Raw genomic sequence first — 22,753 nt, forward strand, 5'->3', positions numbered from 1 at the left:
GAAGACTGGGAATCTCTAAACCTTAACATGTCCTCTTAAGACCTCATCTTGTGATCAACCTTGATGGACTTGCTCATTCTATCAGTGCAACAATCAGGGACAATTTTGGGGTATCTGCAATGGAGGATACCATTTGTATCCAGAGAAAGAAATGCAAAGACCAAAGACTATTAGCTTCAATTGGGGGGGGGGGGGGGAACCCATTATCTTATTATGTAATTTTGCTATCTCTTATACTTTATTTTTCTTCCTTAAGGATATGATTTTTCTCTTATCACATTCAACTTCGATTGATGTGTACCATGGCTTGGAAACAATGTAAATACTAATAGACTGTCTTCTGTGGAGGGAGGGAGCAAGATTAGGGGAAAAATTGTAAAACTTAAAATAAATAAAATCTTTCTTTAAAAAATAAAAACCTCATCTTGCACCACTCACAAACTCTTGCTGAGCTGTACAAGATGACTCTTGGGTTTGGAAAGGAATTTAACTCTGTCTCTCCACAACACATGCACCAATGTCATAGAACATCAAAAGACAAAAGCTTGATGGATGGGAGAAAACTGTGATGGTACGGAACCGCAGCAACAGAATTCATCCAGAGAACTGAGGAACAGAGGAAACAGAAAAAAGGACACACCTGTGTGACTTTATGGAACCCCACTAAACCTAAGCAAAAGAGTTTAGGATCCAAATGGAGTCAGTTCTGTGAACTGATATGAGGTAGTGACTTGAGATAGAAACACCTGCCCAGGATGGGAAGAAACCAAAATGGCTTTGAAAACCATGGAATCAGAAAGTGCACAATATGTAAAAATAAGTTTAAAAACTAAAACTACCAAAGATCTCGGAAGTAAGCAAACTCAATTAGTGACTTGAACCTAGCAGATAAAACAACATGGAAAATATTAACATCTGTGAATAAATATCATAGGAAAAAGGAAAATGAATTAATACCTATAGATACCCAAGAGAGTACAGAACAATAGCAAGATTCTCCTGAATGACTTAAAAGAGAACTAGATTTGTGAAAACAGAATTTATGACCTTCACAGCAGAGATAATTGGTAGAATAGAAAAACTTCTGAGTCATGCCACTAAGCATCTAGAATTCAATCTACCAAAGCACAGAAATTACTTGTATAGATTCAATTACAAAATGCTCCTGTTCAATGAAATGGAGAACAACACAAATAACTTGAGGAATAGTCAGGACCAGTCATTCCCATATAATAAAAATGAATTATTACCACAGGGAATTTTACATTTGATGCTACATAAATCAAGTGATCAGAGGGATATTTCATAGAACTTGATAAAATAATAATAAAATTCAACTGGGAAAAAACAGAAGATGTAGAATATCAAGGGAAAGGAGCAGCTGGGTAGTACCAGCCCTGGAGTCAGGAGGACCTGAGTTCAAATTTGACCTCCAACCCTTAATAATTACCTAGCTGTGTGACCTTGGGCAAGCCACTTAACCCCATTGCCTTTCAAAAACATTAAAAAATTATTAAGGGAAATGATACACACAGGAAAGGATGAAGACGCAATAGTACTTTTAGACCTCAAACCAGCAATCATCAAAATTCTAATTTATTTTAACCTATATCAGATTACTTGCTTTTTTCAACAAATGGACAGGAGGGAGAGAATTCAGAACTCAAAATTTTAAAAATAAATGGACTGAGCTTGTATTTACAAGTTAAAATATTAAAAAAACATTTTTAAATTTTAACTATTAAAACCTGTAATTTATTGATTTGAACAGACCTGACAAGGAAAAATCATAAACAATTGAACTCAACAACCTATTGTTTAATAAACAAAAGTAAATCATATATTACTTAGGAAAGAACTCAATTGAATTTTTTTAAAAAACTGCTGAAACCTGGAAATCTGGCAGAAATTAAGTTTTGAGTAATATTTTATACATGTTCCACAATTTTTCCTAAATGGATATGGCTTTAATATTAAAGAACAATGGCAGATCATGCACCTCTCACAGTTATGATTATAAGATATATTCTTTTTTTATTCTTTTGTTTATTTTATATTATTACAATAATCTTGTTGTGAGAGTAATCATAAGCTCCCCTCCCCCCCCCAAAAAAAAGACAAGAAACCTCAAGAATAGTGAGAGAGAGGAAAAAAATGTACTTCAGTCTGTGTTCAGGTTCCAATGGCTCTGTCTCTGGGGTGAGTTGCCTTCTCAATCATAGCCACCAGAGAAGTTGCTTCAATATTTCTCCCACAGCTGCTATTACTAGCTGTATTTCCCTCCACTCTATTCCTTCCCACTCTCATCTATTCTATTCTCTCTCTTCTTTCATCCTGTACCTGTTCAGAAGTGTGTTGTATCTGTTTCCTCTCCCATGAGCTTCCTTTGCTTCTATCACCTACTCCCCCTTCCCTCCCCTCATTCCCCCTTATCCCATCCCTTTCCTCTCATTTTTCTATGAGATACATTCTTTTTTTTTTAGGTTTTTGCAAGGCAAATGGGGTTCAGTGACTTGCCCAAGGCCACACAGCTAGGTAATTATTAAATGTCTGAGGCCGGATTTGAGCTCAGGTACTCCTGACTCCAAGGCCAGTGCTTTATCCACTGTACCACCTAGTCACCCCTATGAGATATATTCTTAGCCAAACAAGAGATATAATAAATGAATTTGCATGAAACTTTCCAAAAAGAAAAAGAAAAAAATGAAGTCCATTATTTGCGGACTTGATTGGAGAATTTGATGTGATAGAATTTTATTTCACTGTAAGGAACAAAGAATAAGAAGATGAAGAGACATGATAATGATAATGTAATTGAAGACAACTCTAAAAGACAAAAGAAATGGGGTAAAATAGAAAGAAAGGGAAGAAGGAAGGAAAAGGGGAGAGAGAGAGAGAGAGAGAGAGAGAGAGAGAGAGAGAAGAAGAAGAAGAAGAAGAAGAAGAAGAAGAAGAAGAAGAAAATTATTAAGTACTTACTATATACTAAGTTTGGGGAATATAAATAGAAAAATCAAGATAGTCCCTGTCTTCAAGGATTCTTCTTACAGAAGGCAACACATAAAATTGAATTTATCTGCACTATTTGTGGAAAGGCCTAGAAGTCCTAAGAGTTCAACAGTAGTGCAGATGGCAAGGTCTGGGTGTCCTGGAAGTTATATTAGTAAGTCAGATAACAGTAGATATCTACAGGGTGGAAAGAATGCAGATGGTGGGTCTAATGGACCTCAGCATTAGTGATTGATCCCCAGTTCATCCAAGAAATGTGAGCAGCCAAGCTGTTCTAATGAGTTCTAGGAAGGTTGGACTGAGCAAAGAGGTGAAAGAGTAAAGCAAAAAAAGAGAGAGTTCTTGAGTTGTTGGTCTTCCTATGTTTCTGGTAGTTTCAAATAGATTCTGGAATAGTTAGGTGGAGAAAGGGGTTTTAGATCCTTGATGATAGAACATGCCTTCCTCTCTAAAGAAAAGTGATATACTGTGATTGCCATGTCAGTCACAGCTACCACACAAATGATTTTGCTCAATGTTTTTTGTTGCTGTAGAGAAAGGTAGTCTGGGACTGGAAGGATTTATTGAGAAGAGAATACAGTTGTACAAGCAAAAATGAATTAATCAAATTTTTGTTTAAAAAAAGACAAGTTTTGTATAATGAATGAAGTAAACAAAATAATTTGGAATTATAAAAATAAAATGGACAAAAATCAGCATAGTCTTTGATCCAGAGGCTCCATGGCTTGTCACACAGAAATAGGTTACTACATACTCCAAAATCTTTAAGCAGCACTTTTTTGGAACTCTTTAGCAAATAATTGAAAGCAAAGTCAATGCCCATCAATTGGGAAATGGTAAAACAAATTATGATGCATAGATGTAATAAAATACTGCTATGCACAGTGAGACTAACATGAACTGATAATTATCTAATTGATAAATAAACAGGGCTAAGAAAATAATGAAAATGACTACAATAACAAAATGGAAAAAATAACCACAAAGCAATAAAAATAAATGTTGCAAAATTAAAAAGAACACTGTTCCCAATATCAGATATGATGTTACTTCTTCCTATTCTAACTTTTTTTTTGCAGAAGGGAGAATCCTCAATTGTGTAGTAATGCATACACTGTCATATTTTTCCCACTGTATTGATTGATTTTGCTAAATGTTCCTCTTATTACTCTTTTTATTTTTTCTTCTAAAAGATTCGTTGTCTCATTATTGTTTTTGGAAGGGAAGAAAGGTGAGGTGGAGGAATACAGGTGAAAATATAGAACGCAAAAACAAAAGCCATTAACAGCAATATATTAAAAAAGAAAAATAAATTACTAACCCACTTGACCATAGCTGTTAAATCTTTTCTAGACCAGTCTGTACTTGTAGTGAAGGTCCCATGAAATGAAACAAGTATATGATTTTCTAAAGTAGAACAGATTTTCACAGCAAGACAACCCAAAGAAAAGTACAAAAAATGTAAAAAGCCAACCAATTCTATTTTTCACTGATTTCTAAAGTTCATTTGAATTTGTAGAACAACATATATAACCTCAAAGGCTCTCTTTAAACAAGTCATGTCTAATGCACACCAGTTATAAAACAAACACAACTTTCAGACATCTTTGTTCAGTGCTCTGCTATTAATAAATGAGCATTGAACCGAGGGATATTTTCCTCTAAATTCTTCACAAAATGTCAAAAAGGAGATTCCACACAGATCTCCAGTGAAAGAATTAATAAAAAGATTCTCTAATTGCTTCCATTGCCAAGTAGCATTACACTAGTCCATCCCTGTTAGAGAATCTTCACAATGAATTCCATGGTCATTTGAAAAAGACTTGTCTAACCATATATATTAGGGTGAAATGAATCAAAATGTATAGTCATAGGATTATAGCCTGGTGTTGAACAGTTGAACTAATACTTTGAGTTAGTGTGTCAGTATACAGATATATAAAAATATCTAGAAATGAATATTTTAAAGGCATAAAAACTAGACAGTGAATGAGATGGACACTAATTCAGGAAAATGTACAGCATTTAAAAGTCCTAAGTAGATTAAAGCCATATAGACCCACCTTTTTTCCATTTTTTAAGTTTTTTTTAAATGAGCATTACTCTCTCTCTCTTTTTTTTTTGTTTTTGAAAGGCAATGGGGTTAAGTGACTCACCCAAGGTCACACAAGCTATGTAATTATTAAGTGTCTGAGGTTGGATTTGAACTCCTGACTCCAGGGTCAAAGCTCTATCCACTGTGCCACCTAGCTGCCCCAAATTAGGAAGCATTTTTAAACCATTCTCACAGCACTAGAAAAGAAAGGTAAAAACAATATTCTTAAGTCATAGTCATGATTAAAATATTCGTAGTCAAGAAAAATGGATTTTTCTATGTCCAATATATATGTATCTTCTGAATTTCTGGTCTTCAATTCTCCGGAATCATGACTCTTTAATCATCCAAAATTATTTATTTTTGCAATGTTGGTCTCATAGCAGCAATAGTTTTCCTGATTCTCTTACTTCATTTGTCATTAGTTCTTCCAAGTATTTCTAAAACCATCCCCTTCATCATTTCTTACCACATAATGGAATTCAATTCATTTATATACTGTAATTTGTTTAGCTATTGTCCAATTGATAAACACTATCTTAGTTACCAATTCTTTGCTGTTACAAAAAAATTAATGCATTTTTATATATAGGTAAATTCTTTTCTTTATTGATATCTTTGAATATAGACTTCGAAGAGGTATTGCTGATTTAAAGAATATTTTGTAATTTAGTAACTTTTTTGAGAGGAAGGGCATGAATATCTGGGAAAGTTAAGTGCCACTTCATCCTTGTTGCTTATCCTTGATGGGTTGGGACTTCCCTCCGCTAAATGTTCAATCATTTATAAGTGCCTTGCTTCATAGCATCATTGAACATTGGGTGGGTTGGTGAAAGTGACTGTCACCTTAGAATTTGTGATTATAAAAAAGGCAGCTAGGTGGTGCAGTGGATAGAGCACCAGCCCTGGAGTCAGGAGTACCTGAGTTCAAATCCACTCTCAGACACTTAAGAATTACCTAGCTGTGTGGCCTTGGGCAAGCCACTTAGCTCCATTTCCTAAAAAAGGAAAAGAACTTGTGATAATAAAGGGAGAAATGCTGGAAATAAGTCTAGGCTTTAGTTGAGCAAATTTCAAAATTTTACAAACAGGATGACTAGGATCCTGTAGTAAGTTCAAGAAGGAGAAGCATTCTTGAGATTGAAATTCTGATAATAAAAATCACCAGTCATTCAAAAGAGAATAAAAAGGGGGGATTATCTGAAGAAAAGGATAGGCATTCAATGGGAGATAATCAATGAAATTGAATTTTAAAAGGATATGTATAAGACATGATATCAGGGCATGAATAACTGAAGATGAATAACTGAAATTGTAGCATAGTCCTATAAGACTATCTTCTGGAAATTGTAGCATAGTCCTCTTATAAGACTATCTTCTGGAACTTTAAAACCAAATATAAGCTGAAGTTGTCAAAAAAGGAAGTACCTTTTCTCAAAGATATGTTAGGATCAACATGAAGATCAAAAGAGGAATAGGAGGAACCTGTTTCCAATAGAAGTTTTTTTGCTGGGAAGGTGGAAGTTACTTGAGATTTCATTAGTGGGAGTCATCCACTCCATTAATATAGTTCATAGCTGATCTCTAATATGTAGGCTAGTTAGCTACCAGGGAAAATGAGAAGTTAAATAATTTACCCCTGCTCACACAAGTAGTTTTCATAAGTAAGATCTGAATCCTAACCTTGAATTTAATATGCCAGACTGTCTCTCACCTTCAAATAAAGGACTGATGATATTGGATAGGTGCCAGAAGGAAGCAGATGTCTCGTGCTTCTGTTTCTCTCTAAAGCAACGTGATCTTTCAACTAGAGAAAATATAACTAATACTCAGAAGCGAACATTGAAACCTTAGTTCAAATCTGAAGTCTGCATGTATTGCATGCTAAGGGAGTGAAGCCTTTTGCAGATGGAATTGCTGAACCATCACTATTCGTGAATCACTGTCTGCTATGTAACAGGCACAGAAGATTTAAAAAAAAAGAACATGATAATCTCTTCAGTGCCTCAGTTTACCTTGATTTCTCATGGAATATGACCAAGATGAAAAGTCTAAGTTTTCTTCAACAAGATTAAATTTTAAAGAGACCAAGTTTTGGATTAGACCAACACCTCACACCCTATACCAAGATAAGATCCAAATGGATACAGGATTTAGACATAAAAAACAATATTAAAAGCAAACTAGAAGATCAAGGAATAGTTTACCTGTCAGATCTATGGAAAGGGAAGCAGTTTATGACCAAGGAAGAGATGGAGAACATCATTGAAAACAAACTAGGTAATTTTAATTACATTAAATTAAAAAGCTTTTGCACCTGTGTGGCCTTGGGCAAGCCACTTAACCCCATTGCCTTGCAAAAGCCTAAAAAAAAAAAGCTTTTGCACAGACAAAACCACTGTAACCAAGATCAAAAGAAATGTAGTAAATTGGGAAACAATTTTTACAACTAGTATTTCTGATAAAAGGACTCATTTCTAAAATATACAGAGAACTGAATAAAAAAGTTTTTAAAAAAACAAGCCATTCCCCAATTGACAAATGGTCAAAGAATATGCAAAGGCAATTTACAGATGAGATCAAAGCGATGCATAGTCATATGAAAAATTGCTCTAAATCACCAATTATTAATGCAAATTAAAGCATCTCTAAGGTACTATCTCACACCTCTCAGGCTAGCCAATATGACCAGAAAAGACAATGATCAATGTTGGAATGGATGCGGGAAATCTGGGACACTAATACATTGTTGGTGGAACTGTGAACTCATCCAACCTTTCTGGAGAGCAATTTGGAATTATGCCCAAAGGGCAACAAAAATGTGCATACCCTTTGATCCAGCTATACCAGTACTGGGTCTATACCCTGAAGAGATGATGAAAAAGGGTAAAGACATCACTTGTACAAAAATATTCAATGCAGCTCTATTTGTGGTGGCAAAGAATTGGAAATCAAGGGGATGCCCATTAATTGGGGAATGGCTTAACAAACTGTGGTATATGTATGTGATGGAACACTACTGTTATATTAGAAACAAGAGGGAGGGGAATTCAGGGAAGCCTGGAGGGATTTGCATGAACTGATGCTGAGTGAGATGAGCAGAACCAGAAGAACATTGTACACCCTAACAGCGGCATGGGGGTGATGATCAACCTTGATGGACTTGCTCATCCCTGCAGGGCAACAACCAGGGACAATTTTGGTGTATCTGCGATAAAGAATACCTTCTGTATCCAGATAAGGAACTGTGGAGTTTGAACAAAGACCAAAGACTATTACCTTCAATTTTTAAAAAACCATATTATTATATAATTTTGCTATCTCTTATACTTTATTTTACTTCCATAAGGATAGGATTTCTCTTCTCATCACACTCAACTTAGATCAATGTACACCATGGAAACAATGTAGAGACTAACAGACTGCCTTCTGTGGGGGGAGAGAAGTGAGATTAGCGGGGAAATTGTAAAATTCAAAATAAATAAATAAATAACTTTTTTTAAAAAATGAAGAGACCAAGTTTGAGGCAACTGAAATGTTTCAAGTATCTTGTTTTCTTGGTGTACTGAGACTAGATGCATTTCCACAAAGACCAAGGCTATAGTAACCAGAATGTTCTTAGAGTGGGCGTCTCTCACCACATATAACTATATGTTCTATAGCTATGCTGGCATATTTTTTTCTTTCTCCTTCCTAGATATGACAGATCCCCAATGCACAGATTTTCCAAGGGCATCAATTTGGATTGACTTTTTTTTCTTCTCCTTTGTTCCTAGCCCATGATGAAAGAAGGGGATAGGAAAGGGCAGTATGGAAGAGGAGGGGTGAAAAGCAAGGGCATAAGGGGCCCTCAAGCTGTCCAAGATCTCTTCCTCATTCAGATGGTAGGAGGGAAACTCTAAAAATCTCTACATTCCAAGATTTTACATTATTCTTGTGTCTTGAAAGCAGCTAGGAGTTCCAAGAGATGGAGCTGAGAAGAGTCAGCATTCCCAGAATGGGGGAATGTACTAAAGCATGGTGATTGGAAATGTAATGCTATGTACTATAAGATGGTCAATTTGGTTGAAGCATAGAGAGTTAAGGACAGACTTGAACTTTAGGAAAATCACTTTGACAACTATGTGAGGGCATAGATGCCAAAAAGATTGGAGTGATGCTAATAAAATGAAATTTAATAGTGACATATTTAAATTTCTGAACTTCAGTAAAATCAAGTGCACAAATTCTGAATGAGAAAGATATGGCTAAATCACAAAGGAGGAAAAAACCCCTAGAGGTTTTAGTGATGGCAGCCAAGAAATCAAAATGATCTTAGGTTGCTTTGAGGGGGCAAGGATTCCAAGAAAAAGGAGATAATGGTCTTTCCATATTTTGCTCTCTAAGTAACTTATGGAAAATTGGGTTCTATCCTGAGTGTCATAGAAGGATATTGATCATCTGGAAAATGTCCAGAAAAGGGCAGCAAGAATGGTGAAGGCCTCAAGTTGTGCAATATGAAGAAATTGGGGAAGACTTCGGGGACATATGGTATCTATGGTATCTATCTATATGGGCTTATTCTATTTGACTTAAAAGGAAGCTAAGAGCAATCAGGAGAAGTTACAAAGAGGCAAATTTTGGCTTTATATTTAAAACTATCCTAATGATAGAACTATCCTAGAACTATCCCAATATTTAGAACTATCCTAAAATGGAATGGGAGATAACAGATTCTCCATTAAACTAAGTCTAAAAGCAAAATTGGGTGACTAATTGACTGGTGTGTTGTAGAGTTAATTGAAGTTCAGGAATAGGTTGGATTGTCTGGACACTCTGAAGAGTTTCATGGCTACAACCTCAGTATTTGTTAGCCAAGTGGTGTGGTCTTTTATAAAAAGGTCATATTATCTTAGGATGTCTTAATAGAAACAGAGCATCCAGAAGAAGGCAACTGCCCTCTCCATTTTTTGCTTCCTCAGTCAGAAAAAGAGCAGTGGGCACCATTTGGGGCACCAGTTATTAGAAGTAATCTCAAGGACATTCAAAGGAAGGTAAGAAATAAGAAACTGTCATAAGAATATGGCTAAAGAAAATGACTAAAGAAAGGGAAAATATGATCTTTTTTCCAATTATTTAAAGGAGTATTTTATCTGGATCATTAGGTTTATTCTTCATTATGTTATGCCACAAGATAACAAAATACCTGAACCATTTAGGAAGAGGAAAAAAAATAAGATCATAGACTTAAAGTGAAAGGAACCCTAGAGACCACTGAGTTCAAGCTCTTCATGCTACAAATGAGGAGAATGAGGTCCTTGAGTACTTAAATTACTTTGTAATTTAGTGGATGTTGTTGGAGAGAGGCATTATTCACACAGTCCTGCTTTCATCTCCCATATGGAAATGACAGAGTTGAATATCATCCATTCCTCTGCAGTCCCTACCTTACTTGCCTATCTTTCTCACAATCAAAGACTACGAAAACATCATTATAACTTTCCTGCTTTGCAAAGTTTAAATCAGATGAAAAGATATTAATACAATGATAATGCTCAGAGTTCCCAGTGTAGAAGATTCTTACTAATCAGAGAAAGGTTTGGTCCCCCACCCTAATTTAAGTTTTATGCATTTTCACCAAACCCTTGACTTCTTAATATTTAAGGCAAAATCAAGATACAGGAAACATTTAAAAGGAGAAGTCAGTAGAAGATAATACAATGCTTATTCCTGGACAAGCATATGGAGAGGAAATTGGAGAAAAAAGTCATCTTCTGGCAATGACTTTCAATCACTGAAATGGCAGTTATGAATGACAGCTTCAGGTAAAGCTCTCTGTTTCTAGATACCTGCTAGGGATAGACAGATTCCCTTTCATCTTTGCCATCTTTGCTGCCATCAGAGCTCCCTTCTTTCTTCAGTTGTTTTTGCTTCTGGGTCAATGGTATTTCCTTTCTTGCCTCGTTAAGATCTGAGCAGAGCAGAGGATGCTGTCTCACCGCTGCTCATCATTGTGGCTGCTTCTGAGCTCTTGAGCATCCTGCTCCTTCCTAGAAGGCCCGTGACTTTCTTAGGGGCACCCAGTTACCAGGTCTTTCTGAATCCAAACTTAGTATTCTAGACACTACTCAACTCCTCCACACTCTCTTCTGATTAGTTGCAACAATCCACATTCTCATATTTTGTTTTAAAGTGATTTGCCCTGAGCTATGCCCCCTTTCTGGGCTCTACAATTTGGATGGGGGGAGAAGAAGAATCATGCATACATGTATGAGAAAACCTGTGATTCTTCTTGTTACTTAGAGAATGGTCATAGGGCATGAAAAATTGCACCTAGAATCTCTTATACCGAGTCCTAAACTTGAGAACTTATTCTGGCCCATACATCCAACAATGCATCATTTCTAAAAATTGCACCTATTTTAAAAACCAAACTGAAGGATTCAAAAATTACAATATATTGTTTCAGAAATAATCGTAGCTTACTACAAGCCTTATTTCAACAACTTCTCCAAGACCCTGAAATTTTTTGTTAAGAGTGAAATATTGAAAGAAAGCAATCCACACAAGTGATTCAACGCTAGATGTGTCTAACAAGCACCCTCTCTCTCTCCTTCTGTAACTGGAGAATGAACAGAGGATGAACAAAGCAGCCTTTCCTGCTTCTAGCCATGTGATCCTCAGTTGCTGAAAGGAAAACTGGAGATGGCGAGCCTCCTGGGTTCTTCCAGTTACCCATGTGTGTGACTTATTGCTTGGTGCTTTGGGATTATGACTATCGCCGCCTTGGCTCCTGAGCAGGAAGAATGCAGTTGACCTTTAAAAGGATAGTGTTCTTCCCTCCCTTCTTCCCCCACCTCCTTCCCTCTCTTTCCTCTCTCTTTCCCTTAAAGTCTTTAAGACGCATCATATAACTTTCCTTTTAAAGGAACCGGGGGAAAGGCAACTGGCGCTGTCCCTCATCATAACCGCCATGAGACTGAACACCTGGGAGTTAAAGGCAGTGCTCTGATCCTGAGATTGAGGTTCCTCTTCTGTATTCTTTCTAGCTCTTAGTTAGATAAACATTGATCCTAAAGTGGTTGATGACTAAGTTTGACATCATCTTGTGATTCAAGAGGTTCAGAGATGCTGATATTTTTGGACAGAACTGCTTGGTGGCAAAGGGAGGCATTTTTAACAACTCCATGTCTTGAAGAAAGTGAACTCCAGCAGAGAGCTGAGTTCCATTACTGGTCCCATTCTGTATTGAGGGGAACATAACAGAGCTGAAGCAAACTATGGAATGTCTACTCATCAATCCCACAACCTGGTTTATATTCTGATAGGGCTTTATTGTCATCCTCCTAGACAGGGATAAAATAGAAATGATCACGTCTCCCATTGAAATCTGTTTAGATCAATTGCATATTTGTGAATGTTCTGGAAAACATTCTTTTGTGTGTAGGAAATAGATACTTCTATGTTTTTGTTGTTGTTTTGTCATTGTCAGTCATGTCCAACTCTTCATGATTCCATTTGAGGTTTTCTTGTCAAAGATATTAGTTTGCCATTTCCTTCTCCAACTCATTTTCTAGATGAAGAAACTAAGGCAAACAGGGTCAAATAACTTCTCCAAGGTCACACGGATAGTAAGTGTCTGAAGTCACATCTAAATTCATGAAGATGAATCTCCCCATCTCCAGAGCCAACATTCTACCCATTGTGCCACCTAGCTAACTGCTTCTCCTCCCATACTGCTCGAGGAAGGTGAACACCAGCAGGAAGATGAGCTCAAACCCCAGCTTATTTTTATCTTGAGGGGCACATTGCTAAGCTCCCACCTCTCCCATGCCTGATTCATATTGTAGACTAGACTCTGTTGTGCTTTTTCTCTATTTGGGAAATATTCTATGCCTGAGTTAACAGTTAAACTTAGGGACAGCCAGGTGGCGCAGTAGATAGAGTACCAGTCCCGGAGTCAGGAGAACCTGATATCAAATCTGGCCTCAGACACTTAATAATTACCTAGCTGTGTGACCTTGGGCAAGTCACTTAACCCCATTTGCCTTAAATAAATTTTTTTTTTTAAAGTTAAGCTTAAAGTAACTTTTCCCCAGTATGTCCAAGTTGTGGACATAAGGACACAAGATAGTAAAAACAGGGATTCTGACTCACTTCATTAGAGGGAAAGCTTCCCTAGAATTGAATCCAGTCTGGACCATGTGCTTGGTAGAAAGGGAAAGACCCCAATTTCATGGAACCTGGGGGCAATGCTTATTAGTTTATCTGTGTTAGCATTTCTTCCTGTCCAGTGGCCAATAAAGGGATTGCTCAAAGACTGCTACCCAAACACTGAGCTTATCTGCATGGGAATCTGGAAGCCAATGATATAATCATCCCCCAAAGTCACCTTCAGCACCACGTCCCACATGTTTAGAAACAGGAAACCCGGCTTTGCACATGCCTCAATCGACCTCCACATTCACTCCTGAATCCCAACACAAAAGTACCCAAAAGTACCAAAAAAATACTGAAGAGGGAAGATGTTGGACCTGATCTGCCTTTTAATTTTATTTTAGCCTCAGTTTCCCATCTCCGTGCTATAATCATTTAGGTCTTCTGAAATGCACTGAAATAATTGCATTCCAAATATGTTATATATTGGGTGACAAGATGGAATGATGAACATGGGAAAATGGAAGTACAAGGGAATATACTGTACCTTGTTTTACCTGTAAGAAACACACACCTGACAAAAGGCAATTTTCACATCGAAGGTAGGTTCACTGAAGTAGGACAAGAAGTAGCGGCTCATAAATACCTACAAAACAAAAACAACGGGATTAGATAATCCAAAGCACTTCATTTGATGTTATTTTAAAATAGCAAAGTTTAATTGATTATCAGTCATGCGTTGACTACTGAGCAAAACCTAGATTGCACACCTGTCCTGAACAACATCAGCTCTTTAGCCCAGTTGCTTTGCCTTGTTCCCATCAAAAAAAAGACATTCCTGTCTTTACAAAAGACTTTCTTTAAGTGGCTACAGATTTAGCCTCATTACACACTCATCCTTACTTCATTAGAGTTTTCCTAGTATAAAGAAGAAGCCTCTTTAGATAAATTAAGGCTAAGTCACAGATCAAGAAAACCCAGAATGCTTATTGATGTCTATACTGAGTCTAAATAATGCAGTCCTGGGTCCTAATGATTCACTTTTTTCTAGTTCCCATAAATGGAAATATTGTTGGAATTACTGGCTTTCAGGCAGTGACTGGACTTAACCTCTCTGGGCTTTAGCTTCTTCTTCAGTAAATTAAGAAAGATGTACTAGGTCATAGTAGCCATCCTCCTGCCTCCAATCTGTGACCCTGTAATCTTCTGCCTATTTAAGAGAGGTTCATTCAAACTGGCCTGGTTGCAATTCTTCAGTAGGTCTCTTCTTCCTTCAAGCCTGGAATGTACTCCTCCTTCTCACTTCCACCCCAAGAAACTGGCCCCCTTACCTATACCCCCAGCAACTCCTGCCAGGGCGCTCTGTCACTATTTCTACATCACTATATATTGTCTTCCCTTTTTAGAATGCAGGACCAAGAGATCATGGGAAGTCTGGTTTGCGTTTGTCTCTGAAATCCAGGAATTGAATGGATAAGTTGAATGTTCATGTTTTCATAGAAATTATTTATCAATATGTGTGCATTACTCTGTACTCTTCTTACTCTGTTTGAAGATGAGTTTTAATACATTTTCGTTATTTCTGATATAAAACATTCTTAGGAAAGCTAAAATTACTCATACTTACTACTATTTGCATTTTCATCTTGTTCACCACATAACACTATGAGCAAGTTTGTTTTCCTGGGTAAAAAGGAATCACTCTTATTCTCTCTCTCTCTCTCTCTCTCTCTCTCTCTCTCTCTCTCTCTCTCTCTCTCCCTCTGTGTGTGTGTGTCTTTCTGTCTTTTCTCTCTGTCTCTGTCTCTTCTATCTCTCTGTCTCTCTCTGTTTCTTTCTCTCTCTCTCTGTCTCTCTGTCTCTGTGTGTCTTTCTATGTCTCTGTTTCTCTCTGTGTCTCTGTCTCTGTCTCTCTGTCTCTCTCTGTCTCTCTCTCTGTCTGTCTGTCTCTCTCCCCTTCTCCCTCCCCTTGAAAGTATAAAAATTCCCCTGCCCTTAGGGGAAGAATATAGTAAAAAAAAGTAAGGTAGACAAAGATATAATGATGTCACATTCATTGTCACTGCCTAAAAACAATTAACAGGTAATATTTTCCCATGCTATAAAAACTGTTATTACATACTTTAAGATTTGCAAAATACATCAACATATATTGTCTCATTTGAACCTAACAGAGCAAAATGAGGCAGGTGCTATTGGTGTGATTTTACTTATGAAGAAAAATAGAGTCTAAGTAATTGAAGAGGTTAAGTGACTTTCCCAAGGTCACACGACTTACGCTCTTTTCCTGGAGGCAAGATTTTCCTGACTGTAAACCCAGAACTTCCACTGTCTGTCACTGCCACAGTTTTCTCTACTGTTCTACTGTTCTAAAATGAACCTGCTAGTTTGAATGTTAAATACTCAGAGGAGAGGAAGCAAGCATGCTCTCTGTCTTATCCAATACTCTGACAGCTCTTGAGAAACATAAAAGCAAAGAACAAGAAGAATTGAGATGGAGGGAACTTGTGGTCCCAGGGCTCCCAACCAGTGAGGGATGGGAAACCAAGTCAACAAGAAGACAGAAGATTTCAAAATATGGTATCTGAAGAAAATTAAATATTTCCAATAGGAGGAAAACAGATGAGATCATTATTTAAGGAATAAATCTTGTTTCATAAACTTAAAAAAAAACAAGCACTTGGTTCCACAATCTGAGACATTTAGTACTTTCTTCATAGAAATACTTCTCAGTTCAATCTAGAAACCTAGAGCTCTAATCCTGGGGCAAATCACTTCACAGCTGTCTGCCTGTTTCCTCAACTGTAAAATGGAAATAGCACCCTCCCAGGGGTATCATGAGGATCAAATGAGAGAACTCTTTGTAAAATGCTTAGTAGAATGACGGGCACATAGTGGGTGCTATATAAATGTTAGATTGTTATATTATTATTATTATTATTATTACTATTGTATAGTTTTCCATCTGACAAATCACAAAGAGTTGAGGACAGCAAAGGCCTGAAAGAATTTAATAGTACTGATTTATACATGCTAGCTGCAGTATTTTTATAAACTGCTATCTAAATACAGACTAAAGCATAACATTTTTCACTTTTCTTTTTGTTGTTTGTCTTCTCGTACAAAATAACTTTTATGGTAATGTTTTATATATCTATATCTATCCATTTATCTATCTTTATCTATATCTCTCTCTCTATCTCTATCTCCATCTCTATCTCTATATATTAGATTTCTAACTCTCTCAGGGAAGAAAGAAGGGAGAGAAGAAAGGATAGAATTTGGAATTCAAAACCTTTTTTTAAAATGTTAAAAAAATTAACATATAATTGGGAAAAAATAAAATATTATTAAAAAAAGAAGTGGACAATAAATAAAATAAAATAAAATAAACAAAAAATAAAAAAAGAAGTAGACAATAATAAAATTCAGACATCTACAATGTGTCTTTAATTTTTAATGAATAAAAAAAGCTTATTATGAGAAGCAAGCATCCCAGTCTTTCCTGGCACTTGCTGCTGCTCTCCCTGAAAGATGTACCATTGCTCATTGTTGCATAAGAAACTCCTTGTTCCCAGGGGACATTAAAATTAAAGGGGCTTTTAATGTCATAGTCTCATTGATTGCTAAAAAACTTGGTAGCTAATTATATTTCCTGGCAGGGCAAAAAATATATGACACCATTAGGTAGAAACATCATGAATGCCTAAGGCATTATCTAATATGATTCTAAAAGGATTTTAGTCACAACTTCCTGTATGTAATATGGTACCCTAGAGTGACATGAAAGAGGAGGAGGAGGAGGAGGAGATAATTTGGGGAACTTATTGACTCTTTCTTTTTTTTCCTGATTCTTTCTGGAAAACAGTCCTAAATAATTCCCTTGTTATGAATCTCAAATAAATTTTTCATCATTATAATCTTATCAAGGTAAACAATTATTTTGAACCTTAGCAATGACAAGTTGTATTGAAGTTTTGTGGCAATCCTTTATTGAGTCATTCTACCATCACCATATTTCCAACAGTATATGCTCACATTGTGTCTCTGTGTTACATTTTGGTAATTCTTGCAATATTTTAAGCATTTCCATTTTATTGTCCGTCGATCTGTGAATGGTTATCTATGATTGTAATTGTTTTGGGATGCCATGAACCACACTGTATAAGACAGACAAGTCAATGTTGTGTGTGTTCTGACTGCTCCACCAACCCCATCTCTCTGCCTCTCCTTAAGTCTTCTTATTCACTGATAATTAGGCTAATTAATAACCCTTTAATGGCCCTTGTGTTCAAGTAAAATTGACATAGCAAATTTCATTGTTTTCTTATTTTAAGACATCACCACAACTTAGCATGAAAAAACGCTATCCAGCCCAGAGAAATAAGTAGTGGAATCTGAATACTGATTGGAGCATTCCTTTTTTTAAAACTTTATTTTTCTTGAGATTTTATTTTGGTCTTTGTTTTCTTTTAAAACATAAGTAATATGGAAATATGTTTTATATGATTACATATGTACAATATATATCAAATTGCTTTCCTTCTCAATGAGAGGGACAGGGAGGAAGGGGAAAGAATTTAGAACTCAATTTTAAAAATGAATGTTGAAATTTATTTTACATATAATTGGGGGAAAATAAAATATTAAATAAAGAAAAAGAAAAAATTATCACAACTCTCTCAACCTTCAGCAAACCATCATGATCGATCAACAGGCATCAAAACCAAGCAAGACCTTCCACCACCAACAAGATTACAATCTGCTGAAGGTTCAGATATGGGTTAGCATTTTTTTTTAGCAATAAAGTATTTCAATTAAGATATATAATTTTAAAGCATAATACTATGCTTGATAAAATACACTTAATAGAATACAATAGAATAAAAATATAACTTTTATATGCACTAGGAAACCAAAAAGAGGTCTTTGACTTGCTTTCTTGCAATATTTTCTTTCTTGTGGTGGTCTGCATCCAAACTCACAATATCTCCAAGATATACCTGTGTTATGTTAAATCTAATGAAGTTAACAGGTAACAGGTAACCAGAAGGGAAAAACTTTGAAAAGTGTTTTTCTGCTAAAGATATAATTCCCAAAATTTATATGGAACTGCTTCAAATTTATAAAGCTAGGAATCATTACTAAACAGATAAAGAGCCAAAGGATTTGAGCAAGTTATTTCTGAAAGAAGATATCCAAGATATCAACTATAGGATAAAATTCTCCAAATAATTAATACTAAAAACAAATTTTGAGATTTTATCTTATATTGATCAGATTGGCAAAAATGATAAAAGAATAAAAAACACAGGCAAATGTTGCACCACTGGGAGAGTCATGAATGGTTATGACCATTCTAAAAGTAATTTTGAATGATACACAAAAATTAGTAAATACTGCATGCCCTTTGACTCCACCACACGAGTGTGAGATCTGTACTCCAAAGAGACCAAAGAAAGAGAAAAAGACCTTAGATGAAAAAAATATTGATAGCAACTCTTCTTCAAACTAGAATTCTTTTTTTTTTTTTTTTTTTTTTGGCAAGGCAATGGGGCTAATTGGCTTGCCCAAGGCCACACAGCTAGGTAATTATTAAGGCTGGATTTGAACTCAGGTACTCCTGACTCCAGGGCTGGTGCTCTATCCACTGCGCCACCTAGCCGCCCCCAAACTAGAATTCTAAACAAACTATGATATGTAAATATGATAGCATATTATTGTGCCATAAGAGAAGACTAAATGGTCAGTTTCACAGGAAACTAAGGAGACCTTTATAATGATGCAGAGTAAAAAAGAATTGAAATAGGAGGGCAATTTATATAATGACAACATTATGAAGAAAAACAACTTTGAAAGAATTCTAATCAATAAAATGATTAATCATGGATCTGGAGGTTTGAAAATGAAAAATATCAGCACCTCTTGCCAGAGAGTGATGGATTCAAATGCAAAATGATACATATAGGTGAGAATTTGTTTTGCTGAACTATGCATATTTATTATGGTTTTTTTTCCTTTTTCTTTTTATTGTTCGATTAAGGGAGGCAATGGGAGGCAAAGATAAATGTTTCAAAAATAAATAAATGACTTTTTAAAAAGAATGCTTTGTGTTATTTTCATGCAGGGCAACAATTTATAAGAGAAATGGAACTGTGATATATCTTAATGCTTCAAATCAATACTTAATTTCACCCTAGCTGTCAACTGAAGCTCAAGATTTTAGAAGAGTCACAAAATTGTATGTAATGAAATTGTGCTATACAAACCTGTTCCCACTGTAATTCATCACCATATTGAAACACAGGAAACACAAATAAAATTTTGATATTTTTAAGAAGAAACTTGGATAGCTTTTTAGGTTTAATTGCTATATGATGCATGCTAGCTACAAAAATCAGTATTTTCTGCTTTAAAACTCTATGAACATATGTATGACAGGTGAAGATAAAGCAATTGATTAAAAAGAAAATAAATCAGACTCATTTCCCATATGCCCAGTTGAGCTTTCTCTATCATGTGGAAAAGGTCAGACTAAAAATTAGCAAACCTTGAAACCTGCAGCTGTCTCGTAAAGCACTGATATAAACAATGGAGCATAATTTAATTTATCTCTCTCAAGGTTAACCTCCTGGAGAAGCCTATTTACAACTAGTGCCTCAATTGCCTCTCCTTTGTCTCACACCAGTCTAGTTTCAATCATTCAAATGAAATTATTCTCTTCAAGGGTACCAATGATGTATTAATTTTCAAATTTAATAGTTTCCTTCCCCCTCATTTTCATCTTTCTCAGCAGGATCTTGTTGATCATCCTCTTCTCTTTGATGCTTTCTTCTCAGTTTTAGGGACTCAACTCTTCTAATCCAATCAAGTCCATTAAAATAAATATTAATTAATCACCTACAAATATCCATACATTGTACTGTTTAATACATATAGCACAATGAGCTTCCAATCTAAAGAGGAGACAACATACAAGAGAAGGCAAGAATTGATGGGGGGAACTTAGGACAGAGGTTACCCAGCGAGGAGCATCTTGTTCTATAGAATTGAAACCAGGAAGAACCAAAAGATGCAAAATGGAGTATCTGAGAGACCAGTTTCTGCCTCTGTTGGGTACTTCCCCCCCAGCCTTCCAGATACAGAGAGGCAGAGACTGAGAGAAGAGGGATCATTCAAGGTTTGAATTGGGAGCATATGATGAATTTAGAAGATGTTTATTCTGGGAGAGGCATCTTTTGGGGAGCAGTAGAAACAAAGTGGAATGATTCACCCAAGTTACATTCCCTAACCATGGACATCCCCAATCTTCCCTATCACTCAGGCTTACCACTTAGATGTAATCCTCAACTTTTCACTCCCTCACCTCCCATCCAATATGCTCCCAAGGTCTATCAATTCTACTTGACTTCACAACATTTCTTATCTTGACTCATTTACGCCCATACACTCTAAGTACAATCACTCCTACTGTATTCAGCCCTATCAATAACTAAAGTATTGGCTAAAGGATCAACAATTTTGTGGACATCCTCTACTCATACCCTCTAAGTATGTTTCTTTTAACTGTCCTATGAAAAATATAATTCTCAAGAGTTAAAAGTATTATTTTCCCTTTTAGGGATGTCTACAGTTTAATATTCTTGACTAGCATTTTTTCCCTTTTTTCATAACTCTTATATCTTGCATTTGAAGACTGAATTTTCTGTTCACTTCTAGTCTTTTTATCAGAAAATTTTGGAAATTCTTTATTTCAATGAGGATTCATCTTTTCCCCTGAAAGAATATGCTGAATTTTGCAGGGTAGTTGATTCTTGGTTGTAATCCAAGTTCTTTGCCCTCTGGAATATCATATTCCAAGCCCCCTGATGTTTTATCAGTGAAGCTGATAAGCCCTGTGTAATTCTGATTATTGTTCCTTGGTATTTAAATGACTTCTAACCTGGGAGTCAGGAGGACCTGAGTTCAAAACCAGTGTCAGACACTAAATAATTGCTTAGCTGTGTGACCTTCCTTGGGCAAGTTTCTTAACCCCATTGCCATAAATAAATGAATGAATAAATAAACAAACAAATAAATAAAAGATATTTAAATGACTTCTTTTTGTCTGTTTGTGGTATTTTGTCCTTTACTGAGAATTTTGAAATTTGGCTACAATATTCCTTGGAGTTTTTATTCTGGGGTCTCTTTCTGGAGGCAATGTATTCTTTCAAGGACTATTTTGTCTTCTTGTTCTAGGATGTTTGGATAGTTTTCTAGGCTTTTTTTTTTTTGTTTGAGGCTTTCAGGCAGACCAATAATTTGCAAATTATCTATTCTCTATCTATTTTTCAGGTTGATTGTTTTTCCTAAAGGTACTTTACATTTTATTCTATTTTGTCAGCCTTTTGGTCTTCTTTGATGGAGTCTTGGTGTCTCATAGAGTCATTAGTTTCCATTTGTCCAATTCTAATCTTTAGATTAGGGGCAGCTAGGTGGTTCAGTGGATAGAGCACTGACCTTGGAGTCAGGACAGAAGTTCAAATCTGACCTCAGACATTTGAATCATACTAGCTGTGTGATCTTGGGCAAGTCACTTAACCTTGATTGCTTCATATCTAGGGCTATTTCCATTTGGCCTGATTCATATCTGGGCACTGGACCCAGATGGCTCTGGAGGAGAAAGTAAAGCTGGTGACTTAGTAGAGCTCCCCCTCATTCAAATACAATGTCATAGTCCTTTTTGAAAAGTGAAGGACAGGGACAGCTAGGTGGCGCAGTGGATAGAGCACTAGCCCTGAAGTCAGGCGTACATGAGTTCAAATCCAGCCTCAGACACTTAATAATTACCTAGCTGTGTAGCCTTGGGCAAGCCACTTAACCCCATTTGCCTTGCAAAAAAAAAATCCTAGAAATATATATATATATATATATATATACATATATATATATATATATATAAAGAAAAATGAAGGACAAACATTATTATAATCTTTAGGGTTTTGCTTTCTTCAGTTAGCTTTTGTATTTCCTTTTCCAGTTGGTTAATTTTCCTTTTAAATGAGTTGTTTTCTTTTTCCAATTTCCTAATTTTACTTTTTTGTTGACTTGTATTCCTTTTCCAATTGGCCTATTATTTTTTGATGGGTTACATTCTTTTTTTTTTTTAGGTATTTTTTTTTTGTAAGGCAAACGAGGTTAAGTGGCTTGCCCAAGGCCACACAGCTAGGTAATTATTAAGTGTCCGAGACTGGATTTGAACCCAGGCACTCCTGACTCCAGGGCCAGTGCTTTATCCATTATGCCACCTAGCTGCCCCAATGAGTTACAATCTTTTTTCCAGGTGGTCAGTTTTATCTTTAAAAGGAGTTGATTTCTTCAGTCAGTTTTTCATAATTCTCCTGCATGACTCTGATTTCTTTTTTCTTACTTCTCTTTTCTTTGGTTTTTAAAATCATTTTTGAGGCTTCCATAAGGTTTTGGATTTAAGGTCAATTCATAAACTCCTTTGAGGCTTCATATGTAGGCAATTTA

At 35.9% G+C, this 22,753-nt stretch overlaps 1 protein-coding gene and 1 long non-coding RNA gene across 10 annotated transcripts in view; one reads left to right on the forward strand and one right to left on the reverse strand.

Moving 5' to 3' along the window:
- LOC141517535 (uncharacterized) overlaps positions 1-18,005 on the forward strand; it is a 77,915-nt gene extending 59,910 nt beyond the window's left edge. For both annotated transcript variants that reach the window (XR_012476897.1, XR_012476895.1), the window contains one exon: positions 17,934-18,005. This is a non-coding gene — a long non-coding RNA (uncharacterized LOC141517535). The remainder of the gene's footprint in view (positions 1-17,933) is intronic.
- MAPK10 (mitogen-activated protein kinase 10) overlaps positions 1-22,753 on the reverse strand; it is a 184,695-nt gene that overhangs the window by 95,563 nt on the left and 66,379 nt on the right. For 7 of the 8 annotated variants that reach the window (XR_012476894.1, XR_012476893.1, XM_074228604.1 and 4 more), the window contains one exon: positions 13,815-13,886. Coding sequence is in view for 5 of the 8 variants with exons in the window: in XM_074228604.1 (XP_074084705.1) it covers positions 13,815-13,880 (66 nt within the window). In the remaining 3 variants the exon portion in view is untranslated. Of the gene's footprint in view, positions 1-13,787; positions 13,887-22,753 lie in introns of those variants that run through there. The other variant, XM_074228606.1, reaches the window with a different exon arrangement.

The sequence above is a fragment of the Macrotis lagotis genome, chromosome 3 (genome assembly GCF_037893015.1).
Source record: "Macrotis lagotis isolate mMagLag1 chromosome 3, bilby.v1.9.chrom.fasta, whole genome shotgun sequence".
In the NCBI taxonomy this organism is placed as follows: Eukaryota; Metazoa; Chordata; class Mammalia; order Peramelemorphia; family Peramelidae; genus Macrotis; species Macrotis lagotis.